Source organism: Panthera uncia, chromosome C2 (assembly GCF_023721935.1).
Source record: "Panthera uncia isolate 11264 chromosome C2, Puncia_PCG_1.0, whole genome shotgun sequence".
NCBI classification, from domain to species: Eukaryota; Metazoa; Chordata; class Mammalia; order Carnivora; family Felidae; genus Panthera; species Panthera uncia.
The window spans coordinates 81,855,982-81,880,625 of NC_064810.1; the positions used below are offsets into that span (position 1 = coordinate 81,855,982).

Consider the following 24,644-nt stretch of genomic DNA (forward strand, 5'->3'; position numbering starts at 1 on the left):
GCATATGTTCTAGGTTTTTTCCTTTGGCATTTTCACATTCCTTTGGCAATTTGTATCATTTTACATGATATGATCTATCTCTCTTGATATGTCTCATACATATTATTTATGTAATTGTATAAATTCTATTATGCTTTTTAAAGCTATACTACAAATTAAACTAAATTATATTACAAACAATTCCATATATTATAAAACATTTCCATAAATAACATTTTAATAATTTTATAATTTTTGACTACATGGTTATAATATAATTTATTTTTAAATATTGCCCTAGTGTTGGTCAGATAGGTTGTTTCCAGTTTGTCAGTGTTATTTTTCAAAAATGCAAGAAGAATCTTTTTTTTTTTTTAAGTTTCTGTATTTATTTTGAGATAGAGTGCAGTAGCAGGGGAGGAGCAGATAGAGAGGGAGAGAGAAAGAAACCCAAGCAGGCTCCACACTGTCAGCACGGGCCCACGTGGGTCTCCAACTCAGGAACCGGGAGATCATGACATGAGCCAAATTCAAGAGTCCAGTGCTTAACTGACTAAACCACCCAGGAGCCCCAAGGAACATCTTTGTTCAGAAATCTTTGCACACATTTCACACATTCCAGATTTTTTTTAAAGCATAGAGTTCTAGCAAATTTTATTATTGGATCAATAATAGTATGAGTATGAGTATTGAGTTTTAAAATACATTTTGGTCAAATTACCTTCTGGGAAATTTATACTATTTTAGTGATGCATCAACAGAGTGTGGGGGTTCTTGATTTTACTAGATCTCTTTATCAGCATTTGGAATCATCTGCTTCCTCATATGTCAAATGGGGTAATGAGAGAACTTCTCGTATAGGATTTTGAAGTAATGCATGTTAAGTGCATGGCACAATAGCTGCAATGTAATTGTTAGCCCTTTTTGGTGATATTATTATTATTATCATTATTATTTTAAATATATTTTCAATGTTTATTTGGAGAGAGAGAGAGAGAGAGAGAGAGAGAGAGAGAGGGAGGGAGAGTGGGGGAGGGGATGAGACAGGGAGACAATCCAAAGCAGGCTCCAGGCTCTGAGCTATCAGGACAGAGCCCGATGCGGGACTTGAACCCACAAACTGTGACATCATGACCTGAGCCAAAGTCAGATACTTAACCGACTGAGTCACCCAGGCGCCCCTAGAAGAGCTAAAAAAGCACTTTTTTTCCCCTACCTATAATAGTAGTTTCTTGCTGGGGGGTTGGGGGAGGAGATGGGGAAAATATTCATCTCCCATTGCTATTACTATTGAAATAATCAGCTTTTTTCTAAGAGTTACCTAGTACCCAGTTATTTCAGAATCTGTTGTTCAAAATAAAGAAAATGTAGCCCTTTATTGGATATTTGATCTTGGTGAAATGATAAAGGTCAGTGCATGGATTATAGGATTTGTAAGATCTGTACAGCTTGTTCATATAAGAGATTCAAATGTAATAAAGAAAATTTCCAAGATTTTACAGTCTACCCTCTCTCTAGAGTTCTGTAAACTGCAAAAAATATAATTAAGGTCATTGCTGGGTGTGTGCAGTTGCATTTACACCGCCATTGTGGATTTATGTGGTTAACAAAGATAGCTCTTATGTTCGTGGGTGTTGTGATGCTAGCCAAGCATTCATGGCTATTCATAACTGAATGAATGGGTAAAAAAGTTAATGTAGTAGGAGAAAGAGCCTCCATATGGTGACTCAGGCACTTTCTATATTGTTGGTGGGAATATAAACTGGCACAACCATTTTGGAGGGAAATTTGGCTATATACAACAAACTGTTGCTTAAAAATTGCCTTGTTTGCTGCCCTGTAATTAGGACTTTCAGACTTGGTGTTTAATTGGAGTTAATATATTCACAATACCTAATGGTGGAGAAAAAAAAAAAAAAAGAGCTTTCATAAGTTTTAGCATCTCAAATTATATTACATTTCTTCCTCTTAATTTTTAGGTATTTTTCTTAAAGTACTTCACATGCAGTTAACACTAATAAAGAATTGGCACAGAGGATTACTAAACAGAGCAGCCTCTAATCTTAAGGGACTTTCTGCTATAACCAATTCAGGGAAACGTTTGGCAGTTTCTTACAAATTAAATATACACCTCTCCTTTGACTGAGCAATACCACTTGTAGGTATTTAGCCAAGAGAAATGCAAATGTGTGTCTACACAATGACCTTTACATGAATGTTCCAAGCAGCCCAAATTGGGATAAAACCTGAATGTCTATAAGCAGGAAAATGGACAAACTGTGACCATCCATAAGACAGGATACAGCTCAGCAATAAAAATAAATGAACTTCTGATACACACAACATGGGTGAATCTGAAAAGCATTATCCTGAGAGAACCTAGACACAAGAGTACACACTATATGGTTACATTATATGAAGTTTTTTAAAAGGCAGGACTAGTCTCTATTGAAAAATCACTTTGATGGTTGCCTAGCAGTTAGGAACAAGGGTTGGCTGGGAAGGGACATGAAGGTACTTTCTATAGATGGAAATGTTCTATATCTTGAAAGGAGTGTGGGTTACATGGATGTATCCATTTGTCAAAACTCATTCAAATGTACACTTCAGATTTGAGTATTTCAATAATACTCAATTTTACCTTCTCCCTAAAAAATAAATATTTATTATTTACTTATTTGGTTTAAATTTTACTTTTTAAATGTTTATTTATTTTGAGAGAGAGAGAGAGCAAGAGAGAGAGAGAGAGAGAGAGAGAGAGAGAGAGAATATGAGTGGGGGAGGGGCAGAGAGAGAGAGGGAGAGAGAGAATCCCAAGCAGGCTCCATGCTCAGTATAGAGCCCTCCTCGGGGCCTGGTCCCACAATCGTGAGATCGTGACCTGAGTGAAAATCAAGAGTTGGATGCTCAAACTACTAAGCCACCAAGGTGCTCCTATTTATTTTTTATGAAAAGTGTTTCCAGTTTCTCCTTGGCTAGTTGCAAGTGTTACTCAAATTTTATCTTGAGATATACAAATAAAAATTAGAAGTTTATATATAAATTTACTTATCACTTTTTGGATATTTCATATTGTGCCCTTTCCTTAAATCTTGGAGCATAACATTACTAAACAAAAACATTAAGCATGAAGAACCAAGATAAATACATTATGAAAAATCAGGCTCTTTCTGAGTGTACCACACTTGGCATAGCACAGTTCTGAAAGGTGAGCTTGCTTTTCTCCAAGTGGTAGTAAGGGTGGGAGGCCTTAGATCATGACAGACAAAAAACATCCTTCATTTTAGAATCATGATATTGTACTTGCACCTGATCTTTAGAAGTGGTTCAGGACATACTCTACATTCCTTCAGGACTTGAACACTGATCATTTCCTGTACCAACCCATGTTGCCTGTCTAGATAGTGACGTCTACTGGCTGTAGTTTTAAGTCTCTGTATTTTATTCCTCTGCAGTTTAGACAGGTTGGAAAAGAGGGAGGGGAGGATTGTGGCCTGGAATAATACACCAGTGGCCTGATGTATGTCTCATATTGTGATTCCTCTAAAAAAGAAAAAAAAGATTCTGATTCTCATTGACTCTAGGATTTCCCTCTCTACCCCACCTCCTCATCCTCCAGTTTCCCTTTGTCTCCAAATGAGTAAATCCAGTAACTATTGGGCCTGTAATCCTGTGAGCACTCACCAATCCAAAGGATAAACTCTTAGCAATGAAATGACCTTGAATGAACTTCAGTGAGATTAGCTCAGAGAAGGGATTAAACACATTTATGTGAGTACAGTGCTGAGAGGAACCAAGAGAGAGCAAAGTGGCACGGTGTCCTGGGATCCAATGGCCTCCTGGTGCAGGAAGTGTGGGCAGCAAGACCCCAGATACTTGCCTTACACCTCTGTGCGGATCACAGAGGCAGAGATGAGGGCTTACCACCATTTCCTGGGAAGTTGCATCAGGCTAGAATATATGGCAAAACAAGGTACTGTGAGAGCAATGATGCCTTTCTTTTATTTTTGTTTTGTTATTCATCCTCATTCTCGGTGGAATAATGGTTTAACAAATTTTACATTGAAAACATTTACTTGCAATACTATCTCAAGTTTGCTAAAAGGACTTTTTAAAATGCATTAATCAGCCATTAACAATATTGTAGATGGCTATTTATCAAAAAATTCATGTTGAAGAGAGATGACCAAATAGTCTGAAAAAAATCAGGTTGTAATATGCAATGTGTAAGTATGAATCTATTTTAAAAGCATATATGTCTAGGTATACATATATGAGATACTTATTTAATTTGGGGTGAAGGAGTGATAAGGAGTTTTATTTTTCTGGCTTTGGTTTAGTTGTATTTTTTATTTTATTTCAGATTATATTTATATTTATTTTATTTATTTTATATATTTATATATAAATATATATATTTTATTTCAGATTATATATACATGTATGTGTGTGTGTGTGTGTGTGTGTGTGTGTGTGTGTGTGTATATATATATATAAAGCAATGAAAACAATTACCGAGCTTCATCTTCTGGATAAGAATGCCAAGTTAGTTTCTCTTCATAAAAAGCAATTACAATTTGAGGACACTTCATATTTGCCTCTTTTGCCAGCACCGAGTGGGCGTCATCTAAATCTTTCCGTTTCATGAGGAACGTTAATTCTGCACTGCTGTCTGTGGCACCAATTATTCGTTCAGGATCAAGACCTCTGGTAAAGGCTCTGGGTTTCTCAGCACCATCTCTTTTCTTCTTTGACTTGCTATCATCAGATTCACTGTCAGATAAAGATTTTCTTTTTGTGCCATCTTTTTCTTTACCAGCTTTTCGAGAATTAAGAAATGCTTCAGGGGCGCCAGGGTGGCTCAGTCGGTTGAGTGTCAGACTTTGGCTCAGGTCATGATCTCTGGGTTCGTGGGTTTGAGCCCTGCATCAGGCTCTGCGCTGATAGCTGGTAGCCTGGAGCCTGCTTCGCATTGTGTGTCTCTCTCTGCCCCTCCCCCACTCATTCTCTGTCTCTCTCAAAAATAAACAACAACAGAAAAGAAATGCTTCAAGTAACTCTGGACAATCTAAATTTTCTTCAGGTTCCCAAGTATTGTCAGTATCTGTAAATCCCTTCCACTGGAGGAAATGCCCCGCCTTCCCATTCATTACAGGCCTGTACTTTTCCACCACAGATTCTTCAGGCTCTGCCTCTTCTACTTTTTTACTCTTTCCCTTCTGTTTCATTCCCTTTTTTTGCATTGTGGTTTTACTGGAGGCCTTTTTTTTTTTTTTTTGCAGACTTGAAGGGCTATTATTCACCGCCTCCGAGCTGCTCCGGGTTCCGGGTCTGCGGCGTCCCCAGCCCTGACTCCTCAAGCCCCAGCCACATCCGAGGGGGAGGAGGGCCGGGCAGCCGCTGGCGGGGGAGGGGGTGGCACCGCCCGCTCCGGGCGGCTGCGAGGAGCCGTATTTTTTACTTTGAAAAATAGCAAACATATGTTGCTTTTGTAAAATGAAAATATGAATCCAGGTAATGAAACTCATGGTACTGAAGAAAAGTGTCTGAAAAAAAAATATTAAATCCGAAATGCTAAGATTTCACTGAAAACATATGAACTAATAACAGACTGGTGGTTTAAGAGTAGAAAAAAGAAAAAAACACTTCCCTTCAGTGGGCTGGGTGAGAAGGAACAGCATTTCTAAGTATAAGTATGCCTTACATGTATTTGGAAGCCAGTAAGACATTCTCTAAGAGCTGAAGCAACTACTTGTTTCTAAGACTGCTTCTTTTATGGATGGGCTTTTTTTTTTTTTTTTTTTTTTTATAGTTACACCCCCCTTTTTTTTTCTGGCCGTGAAAATGTTTATAATACATTCATTCCCCTTGGATCACAGGCTAGGAAAAGTGATTAAACAACTGTCTTTGTCTCCCTCATTACTCTTTACTTATATTTGGAACCTATTTCTTCAAGAGAGGGGAATTACTGAATGGAGATCATCATTGTTGCAGGATACTTTCTGAATTCATGCTTATACTATATACTATACACTTATATAGGATATAATACATATACTGTGTTATGAAAGGCAAGGGGTACTATGTATTTGCTACTTAAGAACGAACAACTTGTTAATCAGATTTTGCTTTCCATTCTTAAAACACATAGGTACTTGCCTGTGCATGCACACAAGTCCCACAGGGCTTGAATTCAAGTGTAAATTATTGCCCTGAGTTTTTATTAAGGTTGAGTCATAAGGGCTTTACGGTTTTGTTAGCAGTGAGGAGAAGAAGTGACTTGAAAGAAGATTATGAAGAATTTCTGGATTCTAAACTCACAGCATTACATACGCATTGTTGCTTTTCTTTTTGTATCCCCACTGTAAAAGGTTGTGAAATACTTGCCTATATGCTTTAGCTGTCAATTATTTTATTCTGTCTGTGATTCAAGATAGCAATGAAAATTTGAGTATCTTAATGTAAGTTTTGGGAGTGTCTAACTGGCCTTTCTGACCATTACTGCAGTCTTACATCAATTCATTGGCTGTATTTATTCCATGAATTATCTGTTTTTAGTTTGCGCTTGTTTCATGTGGCTGCTATAACAAGTAAGCACAGATTTAATGCCTAAAACAGCAGAAATTTATTATCTCATAGTTCTAGAGACCAGAAGTCCAAAATTAAGGTGTAGCTTTCTAGGGGCTATAGGGAAATTTTATTTTCTTGTCTCTTTCAGGCTCTGGTGGCTCCAGGCCTGTCTTGGCTTGTGACTGCTGGATTCCAATCTCATTTTTCATCTTTACCTGGTCTTCTCCTCTGTTTCCCTCTCTTTTTTTTTTTTTTTTTTAAATTTTTTTTTTTCAACGTTTTTTATTTATTTTTGGGACAGAGAGAGACAGAGCATGAACGGGGGAGGGGCAGAGAGAGAGGGAGACACAGAATCGGAAACAGGCTCCAGGCTCTGAGCCATCAGCCCAGAGCCTGACGCGGGGCTCGAACTCACGGACCGCGAGATCGTGACCTGGCCGAAGTTGGACGCTTAACCGACTGCGCCACCCAGGCGCCCCTGTTTCCCTCTCTTATAAGAATGTATATGATTGCATTCTGGGCCCACCCGGATAATTGAAAATGGGCTCTTCCTCAAGAGCCTTAAGTTAATCACATCTGCAAAGACCCGTTTTCCACATAAGGTAACGTTCACAGGTACTGGGATTAGGACATGGCCATATCTCTTGGGAGGGGGGCACCAGCCAGCCCACTGTTGCTCTTTATGTTCTAGGAAGATAAGCCTTTTATTACCACATGTGCTGTGAATTTTCCAATTTGTTGCTATTTTTTTGAGTTTGTTCAAGGTGTGTTTGCCCAGCCAAAGTAGTTTTTAAATTAACTTTATCAGTCTTTTCTTATTGGTATTTCTGTCATACTTTGGTAAGCTGTTCTAATTCCATTATTGTAAAAATACCCTCCTATATTTTCTTCTAGTATTTTTATGGTTTAATTATTTAATTTGGGTGGGCTTCATATTGGAGTTTATAGTTTCATTATTTAATGTGACTGGAGTTTATTCTTTTGGCAAGAAGTGAAATATGGATACACTTAAACATTTTGACGATAAGAAAATAACCTTACATAGCACTTACCATATACCAGGAATTTTTTAAAGCTCTCTAGCTATATTAACTACGTTCTTACAACAGTTATATCAGGTGGATGTATTATAATTTTCCCCATTTTCAGACCAAGAAATTAAGACACAGGGAAGTCCAGCAACTTGCTTAAGATTAATCGACTGTAGGGGCGCCTGGGTGGCTCAGTCGGTTAAGCGGCTGACTTCGGCTCAGGTCATGATCTCGCGGTCTGTGAGTTCAAGCCCCGCGTCGGGCTCTGTGCTGACAGCTCAGAGCCTGGAGCCTGTTTCAGATTCTGTGTCTCCCTCTCTCTGACCCTCCCCCGTTCATGCTCTGTCTCTCTATGTCTCAAAAATAAATAAACGTTAAAAAAATAAATAAAAAAAAGATTAATCGACTGTAAATGGCAGAGCCAAGATTTGAACTTAGGCATTGTGGTACCAGAGGTGATGCTCTTAGTCACTAAACTTGATGTCTTTTGGTGGCTAGTAGATTGACCTGACACTACATGTTCAATAATTTCTCCCTGTCCTCATGTGAAATGCCACTTTTATCATATTCTACATATTTATTTATATTTTGACCTAATTCTAATCTCTGTTTTGCTCCTGAGTCCTTCTGAACTCAAAACAAATTCTATCAGACTTATTTCATAGTGAAAGAGGAAGGTCAACAAGGGGAGTTCATGAGCAGAAATTCAAAGCAAACCACCAATGCATGGCAATAACATGGGTGTTTGTGAGAAACCTATTGTGGCATCCTTGGGATCATATAGCTCAGAGGACCGAATGATAAATTTAATTAGCATCTATTGAATCTCTTATACACAAACTGTTTTCACATGTGATTTTAATTAGTTAAGTTAGAAAATGTATGTGAAACATGTAGCAAAGTGCCCAGTAGTTAAGTGTTCAATAAATGGTAGTATTAATCCTCACAACAGCCCTCCAATTTTTATTCATTCCTATTTTACAGAGGGAGACCCTGAAGATGGAGGGACTGGGTAGTGTCAGAGCTGGGATGCAAGTCCAGTTCTTTTAATTCTGCTTCCACACCTGAATGAATGAATGAATGAATGAATGAATGAATCGAGAGAGGAAGGAAGGAAATTTTGCCAGAGGTTCCAGAAGTTTTTCTTAAACAAAAATTAAATTGTTTATCCATCATATTGCTAAAATTTCTCAAATCCTACCATTTTTATTTCTTTGTATTAAGATATTTTTTTTTGTCTAGGAGCTTTAGAAGGAAAGTGGAGAAACGTTTGGAAGAATGCTATGTTAAATGATTATTACTCATATCAGGTCTTCTCACCTCCTATTGTACTATATTGTATTGTTTTGCCCAAGACACTGCTTCCAGACAGTAAACTTCCCTGAATCCAGGGATAGGAGCGGGTCAAGAACAAGAGGGTATAGGCATGAAGGAGCCCATCCTGGGCAATGGGGCAGGGCTTGAGGTGTGCTGGAAGGAGAACTAAGCAGGTTCTCAAACCAGGGTTGGCTTCTTTCCCAGGGTACAGACCTCACAGTCAGCACAGAAGGGAAAATTTACACCATCTGGGCCTCAGTTTCAAGAACACTTTCAACACATAGCGATGATTATTTTTATTGAATGATAAGAGAAGCAGACAGCGAACAACCCAAATAAATCCTTTTTTTTTTCCTCCTGACCTGCATTTTCAAAAGCATCGGAAAGGACCAAGCAAGCATAGTCTAAGGCCTTGGAATCAGTGTTGTGCTTGCTTCTCTGTTGAATCAGCAGCATCAGGAGAGCTTGTTAGAAATGCTTGGCTCTAGGCCTACTAAATCAGAATCTGCGTTTTAAAGCCCATGTGATTTATATATTGATTATAATTTGAGAAGCACGGCTGGGGGTGGGGTATTGATTAAAATGCAGGTGGGGGTACTTGAAACCCAGTGGTGAAACAGGAGAGCCTTATGGGAAAAGGAGGGATTAAGTATTTTCACAGATTTTCTGAATTTCCTCCAGGGCCTTGATTGCTTTTTATTCAGAATACCCCAGGCAGCAGAGCCTGGTTCACCTCTCCTCTAGTTATGAAGGGCTACGGGGAAATGACATCTCCAGCTCTTGTTGCTAAGGAAACTCGTCACATAGAAACTTCCATCTCTGCAGTGCTTGTCTCCTACAAGGGTACGATGTGAAATGTCAGCAGAAATTAAGGAGCTTTAAAAAAATGTATCAATTTTGTGAGGGAAAGAAAAAGGAGAAAAGGGATTTGGATAAATATTAAAAAACAGAAATGCTATGCTTAGTAATATCTTACCAGTTTTCAAAGTAGTTTTAAACAGGCATTGCCGACAGAGACTGGGACAAGAGTACAAAAGGAGGCCCACATGCCACAGTTAAATAAAACATGTTTTATTTTCCCACCTACCTTATAAACATACTCTCATAAGAACAAAATTAAAATGTGTAGAAAGCTGTGGTTTTTATATGAGTAAAATTCAGAAAATAGCAAAGATGAAAAAAATTGAATTACTGTGTTTCTGAGTGTTGTGTTGATGGCCCTATGAAATTTGGATGGGTAATGAAGGTATCTGTAATCTGTAAATCACTAATTAATCCATAAAATATATTTTTTTCTTGCCTTTATGTTAGGAAAAGCACTGTTGTTATAATTGAGATTTTCACATAATTTGAGCTCTGTTGACAGCAGTGATCTAAAATGTGATCTAAGTAGGGGGCGCCTGGGTGGGTCAGTCAGCTGAGCGTCCGACTTTGGCTCAGGTCATGATCTCACACTTGAGTTTGAGCCCCACTTTGGGCTCTGCGCTGGTAGCTCAGAGCCTGGAGCCTGCTTCAGATTCTGTGTCTCCCTCTCTTTCTGCCCCTCCCCCCCCACTCTCTCTCAAAATAAGTTAAAAAAAAAAAAAAGTGATCTAGGGGCGTCTGGGTGGCTTAGTTAAGCATCTGACCTCAGCTCAGGTCATGATCTCACAGTTTGTAGGTTTGAGCCCCATGTAGGGCTCTGTGCGCTGATAGCTCAGAGCCTGGAGCCTGCTTCAGATTCTGTGTATCCTCTCTCTCTGCCCCTCCCCAACTAGCACTCTGTCTCTGTCTCTCAAAAAATAAAATTAAAAAAACGGTAAAAACAAACAAATAAATAAATAATAAAAAAGAACTCTTTAAAAAAGTGATCTAAGTAAAATGTTGTAATTGGATTCAAGGAATTCACATTTTGAATATATGTATTTGCATCATGAAATAGAAAGAAGAAAGAGGGTTGGGGGCCCTTGGGTGGCTCAGTCAGTTAAGCACCCAACTTCGGCTCAGGTCATGATCTCACAGTTCATGAGTTCCAACCCTGCGTGGGGGCTCCGTGCTGACAGCTCAGAGCCTGGAGCCTGCTTCAGATTCTGTGTCTCCCTCTCTCTCTGCTCCTCCCCCACTTATGCTCTGTCTCTCAAAAATAAATAAAAACGTCAAAAAAAATTAAAAAAGAAGGGAGAAAGAAGGTTGATGATTGGTAGGACTGGGCAGATATTTCATTATATAAGAATCTACAACATTCACACCATGTGAGAGGGAGGATTTGACATGTTCATTAATTTGTCTTTTCTCTTACCTAAGCACTTCCGCTGCTCCAGTCCTCCCAGCGCTCTGAAGCAGTGTCTGTCCCTGATACGAGCAGTGGCACAACCCACAAACCGTCATAGCATTGGATGCAGACGTCCTTTCTTTTAAGGATATAGATCAAGAGATGTGGAGAAGTATTTCCCTGGGTCTCCAGTAGTGTTAAAAGAGTAGATGTGTGGGGCTGCCCTGCCAGCCCCGAGCACTGGATCACGAGTGATAGAGCCACCCATGTGGTCTTTAACACATGTATTTATGAGAGGGAGGGCTGTGGAATGTGGAGCTCCCAACAGTGTGGGGTCTGGGGCAGGGGTCACAAGGAAGCTTTTGGGGTGATGGAAATGTTCCATATCTTGATCTGTTTGATGGTTACGTGAGTGTATATATTTATCAGAATACATGAAACTGTACACTGAGGATCTGTGCGTTGTGCTGCATGTAAATTGTACTTCAATAAAGTCCTATTAGCATAAAAAATGAAGGCTACCAGAACATATTTTTCTGTATGTAAGCTAAGTGGGTAAGAACAATATGATTCCGTTACTCTAACACAACTATTTCAAGTATTCTTTTCTCATATGCTCACACACATGTGCACAAATACACCACATACTTTCTTCTTCTTTTTTTAACTTGTCTGCAGTCTCACCTCACATATAGTTTTTATGTCCTTGATATTATATTTTAAATCTTTTTCTGTGGAGATGGTCTTCATAATTATATAATGAATGCTTTCATCTCTTTACTCTTATAAATAGTATTTCCAGTCTACCTTTTTTATGTATAACATTTTCATTTTACTATTTTCTTGGCCTAAATTTCCAGATATTAGATGAATGAATAAAAGATTTTGAAGATTTTAATGACTGTGTATTGAAACTCTGTATTGCAATGGTTAAGATGTTGGGCTTTGGAGTTCAGAATGAGATGGGTTCAAATTCTGGCTCTGCTTGACCTTGGATGAGCTTGGATGACCTTGATTGACCTTGGATGAGCAAATCTAGTTCAATATCACCCTTAGCATTGTTTTGAGGATTAAATGAGATGCTGCATATAAAGGGTTTGGTATGTAACTACACAATAATCACTGGATAAAATATTGTGAAACCACTTTCTAAAAGGGATCTACCAGCTTCACACTCCAAGGTCATGTACATGTATTAGTTTTCCAACAAAACCCCAGGACTGGGTGTTAGAGTCTCAGTTATTTTATGGATGAATGAGGTATTCCATTATTGTTTTAATTGCATTATTTGACTGGTAGGAAATTGGACATTTTTCAGTGTTCTTGCTATTAAAATTCTAGATTTCTCCTTTAAAAAAATCTTCCATCTGCTTTTCACATGCCTTTTATTCATTGCTAATTTATGGACAAGACTTCAATACTAACTCTTATGATTTGGGCTAACCATTGCTCTCATACAGGGCCCAGTAAAAGAAGGAAAATGGGTTTGTGTTATTTCTGACCTGGCCAATAAGAGAAGTGAAATGTGTGACCCCGTGGGATGGCCCTTCCTACCAGCCTGGCAACTGATTTCTTAGAGCTGTTGGTCTACAAGTGTTTTCCTGGCAGTCAAGTCTGGTCTAGTTATGGGGGTGAGAGGGCGGGGTGGGTGGGAGGAGGTTCATTTTAGTGAAAAGGTGCATTCCTTTACTGTCATTATCCGACCGATTAAATGAGTTAATCTGTGAAGTGCATTGTCAGGGCCAGCTCACAGCTGGTGTTCATTAGTGTTACTAGCAGAGAAGTGTGTGCTGCACAGAGACTGAGACTGGGGATCCTGGACCCATTCCTAGTCCACCTAGGTGGCAGACTCTTCCATTTTTTTCTGTTCACCAGATTCTCTTGGCAAAGTAGAAATGTGGCAAGGTCCGTCAAAATTGGGGCTGCCTTCCCTCTTTGGTCCAGACCACACTTTGTTCCCCTAACTTACTTATTTAGCAATTTGGTTCTTTTTCTCTTCAGACCATACTTTTAAATCCCAGTGTGACTGAACTTTCAGAACAGCCGGAGTGGGAGGCTGAGGGTTTTACTCCCTTTATTCCTGATCAGTTGCAAACTCAGACTGCATAAAGCCGTTATCAGCAGTTCCCTGCCCTCTGCCGTGAGGATGGGTGCAATCAGTAGGAACGGTCCTGCCCCAGAGCCTGCATTGCTCTCTCAGACTGGGCAGTGGACGACACAGGGGTGTTGCTTACTGCCTTCCTAAGCTGAGTTTCCATGGGATGTACTAGGCTGTTATTCCACCACCTAGGAGGCTGTTTGTGCAACTTTGATGCCTTCTGCATCTCTGGAACTGTGGGTCCTGGGTAGCATACAATCTCACACCTGTATACTTATCAGGGATAGAAAAGGGACAAGTTTTTCCCTGATCTATTTGTAACTTTGTGCAGGATAGAAATTGTGTTGATGTTGAATGATCACCTCCCCTTGCCTTATGAGGGTTGAAAGAGATAAGCTTCTGCCTAATCCATGTACATCAAAAATAGCAAGCAGCAAACAGGAAGCCTCCACGCAGGACCAAGGGGCCAGGCAAAGTGCATCAGGGACCACCACTTCGGTGGGTTATCACTACTCAGGCTCAACTATTTCTAGAGAAGGAAAAGCCATTTCACAACAGAGGACACTGAGACTCAGAGTGTTCTTGCTCTGGCAGCCTAGCTAGAAGTTGGCAGAAACGGCCCTTCCCATGTGGGGGAAGGGCTGTCTGGGTTCTTTCCCACTGCAGAGGAAGGTGTTCCTTTAGACTAAAGAGCTTCCCAACCCCATCTATGGAGCAGTGGAGAGCAAGGCCCTCCAGCAGCAGGCCTGGTTTTTTATGTCTCTTTTGGGGCTGAACCAACCTTGCCCCTATTCCAACAGGCCCATAGATGTCAGGCATCACTAAAAGCTGGGTGTGTCTGAGGTCATCTGCATGCTCTGGGTCAGCCCTGAGTCTGAGAAACTCACATGATCTGTTGCAGCCAGCCAGGTGGGGTCATGAACCTCCTTTGCTGGGAAATCTTCAAGGATAACCCTATCTCTCCCTGGCTGGGGGCCAAGCTCTTTCAGCAAAGGCAAACCAGCTCATTTCTATGCTTGAAAAACAAATTCTAAATTTTAGTCCTGTTCATTTGGTAACCTCAGGTGGGAATGGTCTCTGTTGAAAGGCTACGCAGACCTCTACAGATTCCCACGAGAGACATTAGTTATCCTGTCAGCGGTGGTCAAAGACAGTGCTCTGGAAGACCAAGGGTCTGGGAATCCTATCACAGAAGGCTGAGATTTGCCCTCTTAGAGTCAGGTGATCCCAGGCTGACCCCACCTCCATGCTTAAATTAGATGACCACAGGCAGGGTCAGAATCTCTCTGGGTCTCCATTTCTTCACTTAAAAAATGAGATGGGTTGGGGGATGGTTGGCTTAACTCACTTCTGTTGTCCATTTTCAGCTCTTACCTCCTTAAAATGTCAAAAGCACACCTCAAATATTGAGGTACAATAACGATATATTTTATAATCTTGGTTTTTCTTTGGGGTCATTATCTCTTAAATATGCTCCCTCAGGCATGAAAAAATAATAACCCAGCTCTATTTTTGAATATGCCACTTTCCCAGACCACTGGGAGATTATATTCTGAAAAACTCTTCCATTATGTAACTCCTATTTCTGCTTAAATTTTCTATGTTGGTGTCCATTTGTAACTTACATTTTGTTATGAACAATTTGAAACATGTGCACAAGAATTATACAATGAACTCTCATGGACCCATCAACCAACTTCAACAATTATCCACATTTGTCAGTCTGGTTTCATCTCCCCCTCCTCTTGCCCCATACATTTTTGGTAGGGGGTAGTGCCTGAGCATTTTTAATCAGATCTTAGGCTTATGTTATTGTTAAATACTTTAGTTCATGTATAAAACAGAGAAGGCCCTCCCTTTTTGCCAAGTAGAACTACAGTACCATTATTGCGTCCACCAAAATTAACAGTGAAACAGGAAATTAGTGAATTTTTAGTGAAATCAGGGTGGAAAGATGAAGGAGGGATAAAGGAGCTCTGGCCTGGGTTTACCTGCTTTCCTCCAGAGAGAGTGATAGAATTCATTGAAAAGGGTCTTGGCATTTAAGTTGGCACTTGCCCCCAGCCTAACAAGACTTTCAGAAAGCATATATGGGAAAGGCCTTTCCAGATCAAGGGATATAACTAGCATTTGCTGAGCATCTACTATGTACATCCCATAAGTGTCATCTCCTTGAACCTTCACACAAAAGCCGAGAAGTGGAAACCAAGGCTCTGGGAGGAGCTTCCCTAATATAACCTTCTGATTGGTCAACATTGAAATATCAAAACGTTACCCCAACTCCAGGCTGAATCAATGGGAGATTCCTATTTAGCATCAATGTACAAGACTGTTTGACTCATGCCTTAATCTAACTTGATGTTTAAATGCTGTAGAAACAATAACCAGTTCATTTTTTGAGATTCCCTGGGAAACAGTTAAATGAGGATAATAATATCTTAGGCAGTGAGAGTTGAAAATGCCTTTCTCTTTTCAGCCCAGGTGAAGGATTTCCGTTCAGTCTTCTCCCTTCTCTAATCTCTTTTTCCCGAATGGATAGAATACGAATCATAGGGCCTATAGATCACTCTTAGGGTTAGAGGACATTTGTAGGTTTGTGTTTGAACGATTTGAATTTTTGCCTTGAAAATATGTACCTCTTTATTCAGTACGGAGCATCTTTAATTAGCAAAATGGGGAAGTGCTTCCTTAAACATGCTTGGCAGTGGGAAGAGTCCCCTTGAAGTATTCTGGAAGGGGAAAAAATAAAAAGGCATGGAGGTAACTAAGGAGGGAGGCAAAAAGGAAGGAATTAGGGAGGGAAGGAAACAAAAGCAAAGAACCTTCATAAATCTCAGATTGATTTTATGACCCAGCTTGAGATGAACTCTGATGGTTTATGTTGTTTGTATTTAAAATGTCCTCAGACCTAAAGGAGTAGGCAGATACCTGAGTACCTGCCTTGATAATGAGACCATCCTAGCAGGTATATCGTGAAGCTACCTAAGCTTAAACTTCAGGGCCCCTTCCTTGCACTGGTCCCTCCTAAAACCTTGGGAGAGGCTCTAGAAGTGTGCTTCTGTGCTCATGGGTATAAGCTTCAAACCACACAAAACCCAGATCCATTTCTGCATCTCAGGAATCAAGTGTGCAAGAGAATAGTGTGCGTATAACCATATTTTGATAAGTCCCAGATTTCCTGAGTAGTGAAGCTTCCATTTCTTCCTTTTAAAATTCTCTTTGTAATTTACAAGGATTTAACCTAATTTATATTTCATTTGTGCAGATGAAATCATGCAACAGGAAATCAGACCTTTGGTGGCAGTGGATATAATTGAACAACTTCACAGACAGTTTGCCATTCTCTCAGGTAAGGGGCAAATTAATTTGTATTTTAGATTTTGTTGTGGGGGCAGGGGTCTTGTCGGGAGGGCCCAGTACACGCAAATCTTAATGAACCTTAATGAACAGTACACCCAAGTCTTAAGCCTCTCTCAGACCTAGAATGAACTGAGAAATGTCCATCTGGAGGAGGGTAGATCTCAGAGATATCATTCCTGTTGCTGTTGGGTGTCATTTAATCTTTCCTAAGGGAGTACATTTCTTTGAGGTTGTAAAGAACAGAGCCAAAAAGATTTTGAGGAAGGAAAAAGAAATGGCTATTGTTATCAGCTGCCATCATGACATTTTCCCAACATTCTTCTTGGATATTTTTCCAAGATCCAACCTTTAGAGAGTTTGGTTTTGAGGGTTCATGAGCACTGGTGAGGTTATTTGTTCTTTGAGAGATTTGTCTTTTATTCTTAGCTCTTATGGACCTAATTTTAATGCATTGATTTCCATTGAACATTTGGGAGTAAAGAGAGGCTAATGTTCAGAAGAGGCTAGAAATTTTCTGAGCCTAGGCACAACCCTGAGAAGCTGTCATTACCAGAACACTCTTCTTTCTTATTCACTTAGCTAATGGTGACATGACTTTCATTACTGAAACTGGAGGTACATACCAAACCCTGAATTATATTTAGACCTGTCTTGGAAGCATGGCATGAAATTAGTTGTCCTTAGCACATGTCACAGAGGAATAGATGGCAAGTCACTTTCCTCATCTTTACATCTGTTCTGAAAAAAAGCAACAAAGCCACCTTAGTTCCATTTCGGAGAGTACGTAGTTGGTATGAATTTAACTCTACAACATGGGATGTAAAAAAAAAAAAGTTGCATTTCTTTCCTTTCTCTAAATCATATTTAATCTGCTCCAAAATCTTTATCCTACCGAGTTTGAGGGAAATGCAGTCTCTGTTATTGGGATACCTCTCCCATCCATGAGTCACATCCTGGGTGGGGACATCTTACACAATCCAGACATTCTGGGGAATTCTCTGGTCTTTCCTCCACATTGATCACTGCTCATATAGTTACTGAAAGCTCCATAAGCAGAGTCCTCATTTTTTTTATTTCTACCTGTATCACTTAGAACAGAGACTGTGATATAATAAGTGCTCAGTTCAGAATTATCCGAGTCCTCCTGGTGTGTCCTGTGAGTCCTGCTCCTCCATCGCTGCTGTAGGCAGCCCAGTGTTGGCCCTGGCGGGAGTGCCTAACCAGCCTCCTGAAGGTGCAGCCTCCTAGCTTCTCACAGTGAGCCTAGCACTCTGAAAAACAAAAGGCAGGGTGGGGACTGCCCTCTGGGTTTTTGGCAACTGCTGCTGTGGTCTTATGGCACAGAAGGCTGCAACGCTAATGGGCATCCAGGTCTGGAATGGATGAAGGCGTGAGGTGAAGTGGATTTCTGTAGCCTTATGCCAAAACCCTAATGCCCCAGCTGACCAATTAACGTGTGCATTTAGTGCTCCAAAGTCACCTCCTTTGAGTGTTACTGAAGCGCTTCTCTCTATTCTTATTTCTTAGGACGACATAGGAAAACATAAATGGGTACCAGACAGCCCTAGATACTGATTTAGGTTCTGCTTTGACCAGCTTCATCTCTTTGGCAACTTAATTCCTAAGCCTTACTTTCCTCACTTGTATAACGAATGGGTGGGATCATCATAACTTGGAGGATTAAAGACGTAGTGTATGAAAAAGGCTTATTAGCATTGCAACTGCCAACTGTATGAGTATTTTTCCTGGTATATTTTAATCCCAAAGAAATGTTTATTTTAGGATTATATTACAAAGAATAGTTTTCAGTATGATATAGTTTGTATAAGGAACCAAAGCTATGCTCACAGTTGAAGTGGTGTATGATGCCACAACGAAGTCAGTAATAGAGATAATTGTCACTCTTTTTAAAAAAAATTTTTTTTAAATGTTTATTTATTTTTGAGAGAGAGACAGAGCATGAGCGGAGAAGGGGCAGAGAGAGGAGACACAGAATCTGAAGCAGGTTCCAGGCTCTAAGCTGCCAGCACAGAGCCCGACATGGGGCTCAAACTCATGAACCGCGAGATCATGACCTGAATCGAAGTCGGATGCTTAACCGACTGAGCCACCCAGGCACCCCTAATTGTCACTCTTTAATGTAGAACATTGAACTATAAACACGCACATTGGACCAAGAGGACACCTCTGCTTTAGGAAAGTCACTTTGTGGCAACGACAATCTTTCATTTTCTAGCTTCTTTTGTCATGTTGTTGCCTCAAGTTTCCCCATCCTATGAGAGAGAAGCATGGATTAGCTGTGGTAGGATTTGCAGTATTGCAAGTCTGGAAGGATATCAGTAGCCAAGAATATCAAGTTCTCTGAGTCAGCACTTTCTTGGAATTACTAGGCCTGCTTTTCATCGTTACCTGCCAGTGGCAGCCAATGTCAGCAATGAGGCCCTTGTGGGTACCTGTGTAGCTGTAAAACAGAAATCTCTGCACTCAGGTCTTTTCTCAGCCCTGTGGTGACCGAGCTGTGGCCTCTGTTCAGGGTCACAGCAGTTCTCCTGATTCAGGCAAGCAGGGTGAGGATGTCCCAGCTGCAGACTTTGTGCAGATTCCACTGAGCTCTGGAAAGAGCTGGGGCCCCATCAAGCAGGAATGCTGGGAAGGACAGGATGGAGCTTTTTCTTCAGTGAGGCCCCAGTTGCCTGGCCTGCCGTGCTCTGTGAGTGTGCTCCCATGGCTGGTGGGAGAGCAGGGACTCACTGCACCATGGATGACCCAGATTTGTGGCCAGATGGTTTGAAGCCTTTGGACGGTGAGGTCTGTGAACAGGGGCCACCAGCAGGAATTGGATAGTGACCAGGGCTGGGCCTCTGCTGGCTCTTGACTTGAAAGACAACTGGCATGTTCCCAGTGAACTTGGGATATTTCTAAATTTAGGGCTTAGCTAGGAAACAAGAGAATATAAGCAGGTTAATGTGGTGGAAACACTCTAGGCTTTGGACTCAGATAATTCTGTGTTCATATTCCAACACAATTAGATTGTTGCTGTGAACCTCAGGCTTCTCATTGGTAAAGTGGGTTCTTTTAAGGAAAGTGTGTCATGTGGTATCTGGCTATAAGAGAACCTAGCCTATAGGACTTGTTTGTTTGTTTTCTAAGCCACATAACAGAGGCCCAAAAGTAGAAATTCCTGGCATTGGGCCAGTGGCTCAATGACATTAAGGGTGCATCTTTGTGGTTCTCTTGATGTTTCTCTTGTTTTTAGTCTTAATATCAAAATGGCTGCTGTAGCTCCACACATCAAGTCTGTGTCCAAAGCAGGAAGAAGGAAAAGGAGCAATGCTGGCTTCTTCTGTCCCTTTTGCCAGGAGAACAAAAACTTTCCCAGAAGCTCTTGGTAGACTTCTGATTATGTCTCATCCTGGAATTGTGTCATGTAGCCATTTCTACCAGCAAGGAAGTCAGAAAAGGCAAACATTAGCTTTTAAATGGCTACAGTGGAAGGTGGTTGGGGAGAGGGGGTTGGTTATAAATTGGTCATTCATCAATCTCTACTGTAATACTTGGGATTAAAAGGAATCTAATTAAAAGAAATTACCGTTTTCTTTTTATTTTAATGGTTATGTCCCCCCTTGGAATCATTGTCTGAAGTTTCCTCTCTCACATACCATATTTTAGAAATAATCAATAATGAAGGCATAAAATACTCTTAGGCTTATGGAGTCCACCAGTGGAGCCTAGGGTTGGTAGAGGTGGAGTTCCCAGGGGCAAGTGGGAAATTCTCACTGAAACAATGGAGAATGTCACATTAAGAAACTGATCAGAGTCAAACTTATATCTAAATCAGAGATAGAGTTAGTAACTTGGCATCAAGGAAATGAGAACCAGTGCAAGAAGGTGCAGGGGGCAGTATTTTTTAATAGAAATATAATGTGACTCACATATGTGTTTTTAAAATTTCTAGTAGCCATATGAAAAAAGCAAAAAGGAAATTAATTCTAATAGTATTTTTATTTAACCCAATGTATCTAAAATATTATTCCAACATGTCATCAATATTCAAAATTATTGTTGAGATGCTTTACATTTTTTTGTAGTAAGTCTTGGAAATCTAGTTTGTATTTCAACGCTTACAGTTCATCTCAATTTGGGCTGGTCATATTTCAAGTGCTCAACGACAACATATGTCTAGTGGCTATTGTATTGAGCAGTGTAGAGTACAGAAATGGTTCTCAATCATGTTGGTCCAAATCCTTCTTTTTATAACAAATGATTTGTATTGCCCCCACTATCCTGAGTTGAAATTTGTGGATACCATGACCTGTGTTAGTTAGGGTGGACTGAACAGCTATACTAAATAGACTCCAAGGTGCATAGTAGTTCAAACAAACACAATAGAAATTTAGTTATTTCTCTTGGAGCAGTTCAACATGTATGTTCATGGTCAGCAGATGATTTCTCTCCATCTTCATCATGAAGATGCCTTTCACTTTGTGGCTTATATTACTATTATCCATTTTATGGTTGTCTTATGATTTGTATCCAGAAAGCAGACAGGGAAAAGAGAGCATACTGCTTCTTAAAAGCCTCGGCTCAACAACAGCATGCACCATACGCCATTGACTTGAACCTGGATCGCTTACATAGATACATTTAATAGCATGGGAAGCTAGCAGTATAGTTTAGTTGTGTGCTCACAGAGGGTGAATAGCTACCCCCTGTTTATGTATATACAGAAAAAAAAAAAGAAAAAAGAAAATGTAAAGGAGAGCAATAAAGGAGAAATAAAAGGAAAATAAACATAGTAAAATAATATGTATTTCAATATGTATTTCTAGCTATACTAGAAAAAAATAATAAAGTAGTCAGGTGCTTGGTTACCATGAATGTGATAGCTGTAAATGCTGGGGTGTGGTATAGGTGATCAGACACACCGAGTAGCCTTACTGTAACGGTTTTCTGAAAGGGTAAATAATGGTTGATACAGTTCTGAACAAAGTTGATACATTCTGAACAAAGTAAGTATTAACTTCCTTGAATGTGTAGGGTAGTTGCATTCTTGAAAAATTTAGTATATATTAAAACCATATAAAAATAACTTCTTATTTGTGACAACACGGGTGGACCTTGAGGGCATTATGCTAAGTGAAATAAGTCAGATAAGGAAAGGCAAATACTTTATGATGTTACTTGTAGGTGGAATCTTAAAAAAATGAACTCACAGAAACAGAAAAAAATTGGTGGCTGCCAGAGGTGGGGTGGGGGTGAGGAAAATGGAGGAAAGTGGTCAAAAGTACACACTTTCAGTTATAAGATAACTAAGTTCTGGGGACGTAATGTACAGCATGGTGACTATATAGTTAACAATACTGTATAGTGTATTTGAAAAATGCCAAGAGAATAGATCTGAAGAAAAAAAATTGTAAGGTGATTTGTGAGGTGATGGGTATTAGCTAAACTTATTGTGGTCACCATTTTATAATGTATACATATGTCAAATCATTATATGTACACCTTAAACTAATACATTGTTATATTGTGTCAATTATGTCTCAATAAAATGGAAAAATATTAAAAAGCCCTCTATTATTATGTATAAAACTGGGTTTATAGGATCTGATCACTATAAATATCACTATAAATGGATTTTTCACTTACATAGAGTTTCTATTAAGATATTCAGAAATCACACAGCATGTGGGACAATATTATGTAGGACAGATGATTTGGTATCCCAGGCCCTGAGTTTTCTAAAGTGCCTCCCAGGAAGTGGTATTGCCATTTTCCCAGCTGAAATCTTTTTTTTTTTTTGGCAGGGAGAGAAAAGGAAAATGGATATTGGAAGGCAAATAGCATTAACTGCCTCACTCTCTCTTTCATTGTTGGTCTTCACCATCTTCTATAGGATTTGCTAGCATTCCAAATTCTCCTCTATAGTAGGACAGAAGTCTCCATGCCAGCCAACACTCAGGCCCTCATAGGAACAATTTTATGTCTCTCAAGTACTCACTACTGTTTTCTGCAGTAAACCTATTCCTCTTCCATTTAGAGAACAGGTAAAAATTATACCAGGAGTACTGAAATTTATTTTATTTAAGTCACCATTTTACTTCCAAGTAATTTGGTGTTCTTTATTTTCCTTGAATAGGGCTTCTTTGGTACGCTTTCATCCTTTTGCATTTCCACATTTTCTCACAAGGTGGCACCAAATGCCTTGATGTGGGTGGTCAATGGGTGTCTGGAGGCTTAGCTTTGTTTCCTTGGTGCTTCTGTCTGTCACATTTAATGTTCAACCGCAGGTGGTGTCCCCAGTCAACCTTGGGCCTCTCTGGTGTTCAGTATTGGTATAAACCAAGATACAAGAACACTCCACCTATCTTTCTCCATTTAGGTGTGAAGAGCTTTATTTTATAATCAACAGTAAAAGACAATCATTAAATAGTATAATCATGCCTTAATGAATATTTTTAGGGTGTTTTGATTCCTTGAAATGTTTTAGCCATTTTCTTGGCAAATATTGGCTATGCAATTAGTACAGTGTTATAATGCATTTAAATTTAGCCTTACTGGAGATGTAAATTCTCTTAATTTGCATTCATCTAAGACTTCCTATGGCTGTATGACTGCAAAGAGGAAAAATATGAGGTGAAAGCTGATAGTATCCTGATTTAAGTTGTTTTCAGTCAGCATAATGAGGCATCTTAATCTCCAAGTCAAAGTTTGACAAACATTTAATATGCAGTTAACTTTTTTTTAAAATTTAAAATAAACGTGTAGAATTATTAAGGAGCTACTTCCTGGAGAAGAATGTCTAGTCATCAGACAAGTCTCACACAGTTTCATTCCATTGCGATTGGTCTCTGAGAGCCTAACCCTACGTGAACAATACCTAGAAGAGACTGTTATAGAAAACTACAAGACTGATTTAATCTTTTCATGATGAAAATTTTTTCATGATGTGCTTGACAGCACATTTTTTGCCTTGGAAGAAATTTACATGGAAAGTCAGAGTATAATCAGAAGATACTTATCAGGTATGGACTCAGAGCAGCAGAGTGGATTGGATAACCTTAATGGTACTGTCATCTGGTAGACTGGCCTAGATTCTCATGATGGTAGGCCAGGTCCCTCCTTCCTTAGGATAGCATCATTGACAAGACATGACCTGCATTTGCTTCTCTGAGTTGCCCTTTTATGTAATTTCTTCATTGATCCCACACCCTTATTAATCACACAATTGTCATTAAACCACACCCCGCCCTACCTCTTTCATTACATATGTGAAATACATGCAGTCATTTGTAGTTGGCTTCTCTTGGGAGCCGTTATTTTTCTTAAAGTGGTTTCCCTCCATAGACATAACCTGGAAGTGCTCTCAGCAATTCAGCTCCTATCCTGTCAGGGAGGGCATAGATTCCCCAATTTACTCAGTTCTTGGTGCTTAGTTTTTCAGTCTCAGATATATATCTCAGTCTATCTTAGTATTTTCACAGCCTTTCTTGGCCAAAAGCAATACCTAACAGTTAAAATGACTTAGTAAGTCTGTATGTCCTAACAGTTTGATAGCTGTTTAAAAAAATAATACATGTAAATTGAAAGAAAAAGTAATGTTTACATTTCATTCTTAGGTAACTACAATAATCTTGAATCTCGGAATGAGACTGGACATCACCACCTTTGTTTCCTGTTCTATATTAATTTTCATACGGCGCTTGCTTTTTATCTCAGCAGTCACCAAAACCCCAACTTCACAAGGATGCAGTGACTTTCAAAAGAATGTAGTGCAATTTAATGTTGAAATTGTGAACTACCTCAAGCTAGTAGCATGCATGTCATCTGATATATGCCAACTATTGCTGTTTCCCTCAAACATTTAAAATATTAATGATGTTCTTACAAGTTCACTGTGGTTCCCTGGGTAACTGGGACACAATTTGAGAACCACAGGGCTAGAACTCAGTCATGTAGCTGCATCTAGCTGCAAGGAGATGAGGAAATATAATCCATTTAATTCAATCTAGTGGCCTCTGCTCCAATGGATTAAATA

General features: G+C 39.6%; 2 protein-coding genes across 2 annotated transcripts in view; one reads left to right on the plus strand and one right to left on the minus strand.

The window, feature by feature from the left end:
* MCF2L2 (MCF.2 cell line derived transforming sequence-like 2) overlaps positions 1–24,644 on the plus strand; it is a 258,201-nt gene that overhangs the window by 19,473 nt on the left and 214,084 nt on the right. Inside the window, exon 2 of the mRNA XM_049628514.1 lies at positions 16,512–16,595. Within this exon, the coding sequence (XP_049484471.1) occupies positions 16,512–16,595 (84 nt within the window). The remainder of the gene's footprint in view (positions 1–16,511; positions 16,596–24,644) is intronic.
* Positions 4,491–5,234, minus strand: LOC125921144 (chromobox protein homolog 3-like; the record flags this gene model as incomplete). Its single annotated transcript, XM_049628512.1, has 2 exons — positions 4,491–4,819; positions 5,015–5,234. Coding segments are annotated over 2 exons (549 nt in total), but the record flags the coding sequence as incomplete, so codon positions are not given.